General features: G+C 42.8%; 1 protein-coding gene across 1 annotated transcript in view; it reads right to left on the bottom strand.

Annotated features, from left to right (window-relative positions):
- rnf123 (ring finger protein 123) overlaps positions 1 to 8259 on the bottom strand; it is a gene marked incomplete at its 3' end in the record, with an annotated part of 23777 nt that extends 15518 nt beyond the window's left edge. The window contains exons 1-10 of the mRNA XM_015400496.1: positions 7929 to 8259; positions 6784 to 6900; positions 5117 to 5201; positions 1745 to 1824; positions 1532 to 1629; positions 1401 to 1455; positions 1238 to 1323; positions 1072 to 1158; positions 923 to 990; positions 657 to 782 (exon numbers count right to left, since the gene is read on the bottom strand). Coding sequence (XP_015255982.1) covers positions 657 to 782; positions 923 to 990; positions 1072 to 1158; positions 1238 to 1323; positions 1401 to 1455; positions 1532 to 1629; positions 1745 to 1824; positions 5117 to 5201; positions 6784 to 6865 — 767 coding nt within the window. The remainder of the gene's footprint in view (positions 1 to 656; positions 783 to 922; positions 991 to 1071; positions 1159 to 1237; positions 1324 to 1400; positions 1456 to 1531; positions 1630 to 1744; positions 1825 to 5116; positions 5202 to 6783; positions 6901 to 7928) is intronic.
- Between the last annotated feature and the right edge of the window lie 607 nt (positions 8260 to 8866).

Raw genomic sequence — 8866 nt, 5'->3', positions numbered from 1 at the left:
TGTTCAGCATGGGGGTGAGTAGAAAATGAAGGCTAATCATGTTTTGGGTGTACTATTCCTTTAAGAGGGAAGGAGTTGACAGTAGAGGTTGGTACTGAGGACAGAAAGATGCTCACAGACTAAAGCATCATAATTGCCTGCCACTAAAGATCTGCTTGCATCTCAAACCAACCAGTTTGTATTTTAGGCTTTTAAAATTAGGAAAAACTAAACAATTCATAAAGATGAAGCATGGATTCTCTTCTATATGGTATCCTTTGACATATAAAAACATGAAAATAAAACATTATTTGTAAGCTGATGAAAAAAAAGCTCTAAAAATGTATTTCTGCTTCTTTTAATGTCTTTCTGTTGTGAAAATTGTATTTAAATATTCTTTATATAAACGAATAAAGCTTCTAAGACAGCTTTTTTATTGCTACAGTATATTAGTTAGTTCTTTATATCATTTTTGAGCATTTAGGAGCCATTGTAGAGGGTCCAAATATCAACATGTGGCTTCGGATGAGCAGGATGCAGACCGCCTGGTTAGACTGATGTCAAACTTATAGGTATAGGTATCACATTTTAAAAAAAAAATAAAATTCAGTCTTTTTCTAATCATTATCCCAGAAAAGATGATGAAGAAGAAACCCTTTCTGATGCTGAAAGGATATCTGAGCGGTCTGCTGCCAAAGTTAAAAGCCACCGATTCTTTGAAGGACAGGCTGATAGCGGGGAAGTACGCGACGCCGGGGCCCGTCTTAATGTTGTTGAAGGCCGTACCCAGAGACTGACCGTTCCTGAGGACACAGAGAGGAAACGGTTCTGATACAGAGGCTCTGATCAGCAGCTGGTTACCTCAGATTCATGTCTAAACTCTGATTAGCTTAGCATAAAGACTGGAAACAAATGGAAACTGTTAGCATGCGCGCAGACTCACAGGCAGAAAGTGATGGTTCCCTCATCCAGGTCGATCAGACAGCTCACAATGTCTCCAGCTGCCCAAGACTGCAAAGAAAAAACACCCAACATGAACACCTAACCCACTCCTGACCCCCCACAGACACTCTCACAGGTTCCACGCCTCACCTTTCCGTAGTTGGTGGTTGTCACGTTCCACTTCCTCACCCGGTTCCCATCATAGGCGTAGGAGTCTGGAGTGTCCCCTACGCCTTCCTGAGGAGAAAATAGAGACCCTGGTGAACACTGAAACCCATGTCATCATCGTCATCATCACCATCATCACCATCATCACCTCTTGGTTGAAGCGACAGCTCAGTGTGCACCAGCCGATCTGCATCAGCCCCTGGGAGGAGATCAGAACCTCGTAGGCCCATTTCCCTGCAGAAACAGAACCAATTCAGTCCAGATGTTCTGTAGAGCCCGGTTCAGAGCGCCCAGACAGAGAGATGCTTTACCTTTAAACACACAGGTGGTGGCTCTGATGGAGCTGAAGTTACTGTGGCCGATCACCTGCAGGAAGTAAACATGATGTGAGACATTCTAGTACCGCCTGGAGCTTCCTTATATCCATTGGAGCCCGGCTCACCCCCAGCAGGTCATCATCCACAAACAGAAGACCTTCGAAGCCGCTGGTGTGATCCAGTACCACGGGCTGAGGACCCAGGCGGCCTTCTGCAGACTGATCTGAACACAGAGACGTCATCAGAATGTTCCTCTTCAGCTTTTCACACAAACTCAAACGGTCCATGATTTCTTCAGATTCTAACTACAGACATGGAAGGAAGGACTTGACCTTTACCTCTGCTTTCCTCAGAAGGTTCTTCCTCAGACAGAAGTTTCTCCAAGTGAGATCCCAGGTCCTGGAAACCAAGAGGCTTCCTGCACACCAACAGAGAACAGATAATCAGACATTAAGGAAACCCATGTCAGCACCAGAACCTCCTGCTAAAGGGCTGGTTATTCCCCCGCAGTGTGTCGCAGTGAGCTTTTCGCAAATATTTTTGATTTATGCCTAATATTGAAGTGTGGTCTCACAGGGTTAGGGTTAACCCTAACCCTGCAAGAGGGACAATAAGGAACTAGCTGTGGGTCTAGATACGGCCGAGGTGGTGAGTAAGTGGGGCAAGTTTGTGTGAAAACGAAGGAACATGAGGGCAAAAAAGGGCGGGGATCCAGGTGGGAAAAGGGTCCCAGCGTTCTCGCACACCTCGCTCTTCTAGCTGGTCCAACTTCATGATTTGTTTTCCACAATGGCGGTCATACAAACAAAACAAGCCAGCAAGGTACCAAACAGGAAATACGCATAGTGTTGAGCGGATGTAGATATGACCAATCAGAGGCCTACTGTCTGCGGTCACCTACAGTTTTGGAGAGGTGCAGCAGAGTGTCTGCGGCAGGGGCCCATTTGTATTCACTGTGACGCACACAGACGACCTGCTTTTTGAGTATAAACCAGCCTTAAGGCTTCGTTCACACTGCAGACAAATGTGCCCAAATTCAATTTTTTCTTGTCCTGCAGTGACTCTGAGATTCTTTCCCGACGGTGTGAACAGGCCAAGTAAAATGGAATCTGACTTTTTCTAATCCGAACTGGGCCACATTTGTATGTGGTTTTAATCCGACACCAGGTTGGATCTTTTTAGAATCTGTCTGAACTTCCTAGTGACCCGTATCAGATTTCACTCTGTACTGACATCGCAAGAAAAAAACCACAATTAAAATAAATATGGAGGAAAGTGAAGATTGGGGTGTACAGTGGAGGGACAACGAAATAATGGAGGTAATAAGTGGGCGGATACAAACACCAAAAAGAGTTGACTAGGATGCTGCAACCACACACTTCTCCTCAGAGATGTTACTGCCACTGCAGTATTTTTATTATACTTTTATGCGAGATAATCCACCTCAAAACATTTTTCAGTCCGTTTATCAAGACTACGATCCTGCCTTAAAATATTTCACGTTAGGAGGTGCACAGATCCCCGTATACCAACTGTGTGCTGTCACTGAGAATTCCCAGCAGCAGCAGTCTCAGGCCAGATTGTCACTTGTTTTTTTCCCCTTGTGTTCATGGCGGCTGTTCATATACGTAAAAACTAAGGGTGGAACGGTTCACAAAATCCACGGTTTTTTGTTTTTGGTTTGGTATATGTTGATTGTTAGGAAAATCTACTATGTCTTGTATAGTACTACGCGTGTTGCACAATTCTTGCACACTGTTGCACTTTTATCCACAACTTTCTTTCCGCCGTCATCGTAGGTCACTCTAAATGCAAAGGGCTCCCATACAGCAGACCTATAAAGTGCTGCTGGCGCGTCTTCCAACTCCTGTTCTTTCCTACTCACCATACCCACACAATTCTCCACAACTGATTTTTTTCTGCTACACCCGGCTACGCTGCTTCGCTTCTTCTTCTTCTTGTTTACTACTGGTGGTTGGCTTTGGTCGCAGTACCGCCACCTTCTGCTCTGGAGTGTAAATGCTTCGCCTATGAGAAAAAGGAGCAGCGCATGAACCGAACGCAACACACGCGAATCGAACCGAGACATTTGAACCGAACGGTTCGGACGGTTTTTATAAATCATCATTCCACTCCTAATAAAAACTGCATGCATCAGAATAATAAAAGCTAACATATTTTGCCGGCAGGTTTAAAGACCTCATGCACGCGCTGTTTTAAAGTTTCTGTTTGCATCGCTCATACAAGCTTCGTTTCAACAAGAAGATTTGCAATTTTTCCACTAGACTCACCCGGTAAGTGAAAATGGGGATGACCACATAGAACAGCGGTAAACATATCACCAGAATGATCGACAATTAGGAGGACCAATTATTTTGATGATCCACCCGGTAAAAAAAACATCCTCCTCCATACCTTCTGATTTATGCATTAATACACAGTTTCAGGGGATGATCAGAGCGCTCTGTATCAGCAGCGCTCTGTCTCCCTGCCAGCTTGCAGATCAGCTTCTCTGATTGGTTGCTTTGAGGAGCAAAACTTTAATTTTTCCAACTTATGAAATTTTGAACATTTGGGAAAAGTTTCCAGGGAAAAAAACAGGCCGTACAATTTTTTAAGTAGAGGCCATACAACGTACACATTGCTAGCTAAAAGCCTGCGGGCCGACTTCGTCGTCAACACAGGATGAATTTTACATTTGAAAAAAATGGCAACCTACAAAGGTTAAAAAATATAACTAAGGAGTTAAAACTTTTTTAGTAATTATGAGGTTTGATGAGATTTTCTCTATCAGACACTATTTTTAAGTTTCGACATTTTCAGGCAAATATGTTTAACTGGTAATGGATTCCTTTAGGTTTTTTAAAAGTGTATTTAATTCTACAGTAAAATTACTTCATAAAAAACCTAATGTTGGTTCAGGACAGGTCAGGAGTCTTTTGGAATTTTAGCAATTTGGGTTTAAAGTCACTCAGTGACACAAAGTGGACTCATTTCAATGTTGGACATAACTTGGATGACGGAGATGACGTGGCTCCAAACCACTGACGACTAAAAATAACCTGATAATATGTTAAAGATTTAAACTCCAAGGCTTAAATAAGACAGCGATACATTTATTAATATTGATAATGAATAAAAGAAGAGACTGGTGGCTAAAGCCAGAGGGCAAATTCAGACATAAGAAAAACAAATAGTTCTCTTCCTTTCTCTAAGCTCTCAGATGTTCCTGCTGGATATCAGAGCAGCTGACAGAATGGGTCTATCATTAGAACCGGGTCTGAAACATGAAGCTGGGCCTCAGAGATGAACGACATTCTGAGACACACTCTCTGAGAAACACACAGAGACACAAAGCCACAAAGACTACAGAGGAGCCTCTAGTTTTTAAATAATGACGGTTACGTACGTTGTTACTATCCAACACCATGACTACCTAAGCTCCTACTGATGCTGTTACTATGTGAAAGCATTACTATCTAAATTATTATTTTAAACCCATTACAATCCAAAATAGTTACTCCCAACACTGGCAAGATGTCAGACTAAACTTCATGTTATTATCCGCTGAAGCAGATAACTAAGGTTTTAACGGCACACAGGTTTAAACAGACCAATATTCTGAGGTTTGCTGTTTTCTAATTTGGAGTTCTGGCTCTGCTGGACTGAAAAAACAACAGAACTTTAGATCGGCAGGTTTTGTTCAGTACCTGAGAGAGGCGACAGTCTGTCCCTGTTTGGTGGAAGGAAACACATGATGCAGGTAGTCGCTCAGCAGCTTCTCATTCACGATACCTGAGAGACAAAGAGGAGAGAAGCTTCTTGAGACCTTCAACACCAAGTGAAACATCAATACCAAGCACCTGGAAGAACTCCCTAAAAACTTCAAATGATCCCACCTAAGGTGCCTACTTCCACTCCCTGCAGGAAGTGGCCATTCTAAGATAAAGAGCTCCATGACCAGGAAATGAGATGTCACCATGGATACCAGACTAAAACCGGTCAAACTTTTGTGCTTTGAAAACGGATGATTTTCACATGATCGGGTACGATCAGCGACCAGCTATTTTAAGCTGTTGGTGAAATTTTCTCTGAGCGGATGAGCATCTTTCTCCCACGCTTGTTTCTCCCATGTTTGTTTTTGTCAGAGTACCCAAAACAAGGGGATAAATGACCCAGACAACAGGAGGAAGAGGAGGCAGAATTCTGACCTCAGACAGTAGTGGCGGGGAATCAGTGCGAGAACAATAGAAGAGACCATCATAAACAGCGACCAGCCGTCTCCCCCACAGCAATAGATGGGAGGACAGCAAACCGGAGCAGGAAGATGAGGCAGCTCTAGAGGAGGGTGGAGGATCACAGCGCAGGTTTCGATAAGCGCGCTAAGGAAACGGCTAGCTAGGCTAATTGCGGAGGATCTAAGGAGCACGGTGAAGAACCTGTAACTAGTGCACAAGGAAACAAAACGCTGAGGTCGGTGGAGAGGTTACTGCTGACCGGGAGCAGGAGAGCAGTATTTTTGAGAAGCCCACCAGGGAGAATGAGTAGGGAGAGGCTACGGCTGGCCGAGGCTAGCCCATAAAAGCTAACTACTACAGGCGGAGGAATGACAGTGGGGGAATCAGAGGAGCCTGTGGGCAGACAGCGCAGCAGAGCGGGGAGAGAAGGCGACTGCTGGTCAGTGTCTCTGCTGGAGGTAGGATAATGAAACAGTCCCTAGCGCTAAAATAAAAAGTCATTTTTAAAAGCCACCTACACCCCCTGAAGAGCATTCCAGCTTCATCCTTTGTGAACATTATTTTCTCCAGCTTTCATTTTGATTAAAAAAAGCTCCTTTTCGCAGCCTCCTTCACCAAGACAGTGATCAGTTCATGATAGTTTCTCATCTCCTAGAATTCTGATACCTAATAATACAATGTATATGTGCATGAGACGGCAGTATTAAAGAATTAATGGATTTTATGCTGTGATTGGCCTCACAGCATCACAGCAATTTGATTCAGACCTGTAAGAAAAGGGACATCTAAAAATTAGACGGATGGTTAAACCATGAGGATGTCATTTTGTAACAGCACCATAAAAGGAGAACATGCTGCTTCGGGTTATAACTACATGACTTTATGCTGATGAACAATACTGTCTTTCTGCTCATTATCTGGACGCACAGAAAATAAGCTTTTATTAAGCTACTAGGAATAATGTCAAAATAGATTTACATGAAATGAGAGACTTAAAGATCCATAAATCACCAGCTCATGTTTCCTACAGTCCAGACATTCCTATACTCTATTTTACATAGTGATATTGCTATAATGAAACATTCCCTATGTATGATGCAGCCCTGCTTCAATGGTTCCCGGACCCTCGTCGTTCTTACCTGTGGATCTGGGTTTGTCCGTGTCCGAGGCCAGTCTGTAGTTCCTGCGGGTCAGAGCCGTAACACCTCCCTTTGTGCTCATCCTGACGGGAACTGGATTCACCGATCCATACACTGCTGATAGAAGAGAACCTCCATAATGAGCCTTCACTCAGTTCCTCAAAGAGCAGAACATCAATAGGAGTTAAGGTGGACCCAAAACTGATATCAAATTCAGCGATCTAAAGCCTCTTTCCCACTGAAATTAGCAGGTTAACGCAAGTTTTTCGGTATTTGGCTCTCTTCCCATTGGCAAAAAAAAGCAGGTCTGACCCATTCTGGTAAAAGAGCACAGGAGGCTCCAGCTGTGGATCTGGGTCAGGTATCCCTGCTATTAATCTGGTTCTGACCAGACCTGGATGAACCCTAACCTTTGCTTTAACAGATATCACTCAGCTCTAGAGAAAGCTGAATGAAGTGAAGGGAAAAGGGATTAATTGCTCCCTTTCAGCAATTAATGATCAGCACCAGGAGTCACAGACACAAACCAAGCAGACACTGTAAACCTGGAGGTCATTTTGACCTAAAGTGTTTCACACGCCACAGGCTTTTTCATGTCCCTTAACCCAAGACATCTATATATGTCTGGAGAAGCTTTGCTGATAAACAGAATAACCCAGATTATCATTTATTGTTTGTTTTCCATCATTCTTACAAGTGATTCAGCCAAAATTGATAAGTTTTTACCTGATTTTATAGCAAACTTGCTTCTTCTTTATTTATTTATCTTAACTGTAAGAAAACCAATTATGGGCAAACATAGCATATAAATAGATAGGGTTCTGTAGTCATCATTGACTCAGCAGAATTATTCATGATGCTGAATTTGATTATGTGAACATTATTATTATTACCATTGTTGTTATTATAGGTTATTACAGGAACAGTACTTGCAGTCATTTCAGTTAATGTGCCAGGGTTGGAAAAATGACCTGTTTAAATAAACTGACATGAGCTAAGCGACACAATATTAGTGAAATGTAATCTCTTCTGTTTTAATCTACTGAATGTAAAATTCTGAATAATGTCAAATGTTAGTTGTTGTTGTTAGCTGTAGCTGCAGTTCTAAACTGCTGAAATGATGCTAACTTGCTTCCTTAGCTCACCGCAGTGGTCGGTTTAACACCAGCTAACCGGTTCGGTTCTGGTTCTGGGTGTCAGTGAGATGAACGCGGGTTGGTGCCTCCGTCTCTCGGGTCGGTTTGGTTTCCTAGCAGTCTTTGAAGCTAACGGCAGGCTAAAAGCTAAAGCTAACAACCTAGCTATAGCAAACACTAACCCGCAGCTTCTCACCGTCCCGGGACTCTCCTCCTGTTGTGACCGGTTGCTGTAACCTAAACCCCGGCCAGCTGAAGATCTGTTAGCCGCTATTTGCAGCTGGAGCCTAATTTTCACAACAAACGTCAGACTACGGAGCGCTGCTAGGTTCAAAATAGAGTACTCAAATCCCGTTCCAGGAAACAACGCGAGAGCGCTCTTGAGTCAGAGATCACAGGTTGTTTTGTTTTGTTTTCTTAACCAGTGACTCCAATTGGGTAACCATCTCCTTTCAGAGGAAGAACTAAATTAGAAGTTACAAGCTAAAGCTGTAGTTTATGTTCATTTACTGTCTGAAACGCTCTATTAAACGAAATATCATACAGTCTGTGTATACAAAATGACAATACAAGTTGGGAAAGTCTAAGTCTGTAGAGATTTAATTAATAAAAAAATGTCAGAGGGATCAAAATGTAGCTACGAGGTCCACATGAAGACCAAGCATTGCACTCTCCAGCTTTCTGGACCTCTGAATGTATTAATAGACAAAGTGCAAGTGACTTCACTGTAACTGTATGCTCATCCAGAGGGAGGGAATTCTGCAGTCTGACTGGATGTAATCTGATGCTTTTCCTTTGATAGAAAAACTTTAACCAATCTCTCTTAAGGATTTGATTAATTGTCTTTGTAAAATGCTTAAGATGGCATTTGCTGTGAATTGAAGATATGAAAAAAAACTTCAATGATCACGAACATAATGACAAACCCAAATACCGACCAAATATCC

This window comes from Cyprinodon variegatus, unplaced genomic scaffold (assembly GCF_000732505.1).
Source record: "Cyprinodon variegatus isolate N-32 unplaced genomic scaffold, C_variegatus-1.0 Scaffold31, whole genome shotgun sequence".
NCBI classification, from domain to species: domain Eukaryota; kingdom Metazoa; phylum Chordata; class Actinopteri; order Cyprinodontiformes; family Cyprinodontidae; genus Cyprinodon; species Cyprinodon variegatus.
Note: the sequence above shows the minus strand (reverse complement) of the source record. Positions and strands in the feature narration are given on the sequence as shown.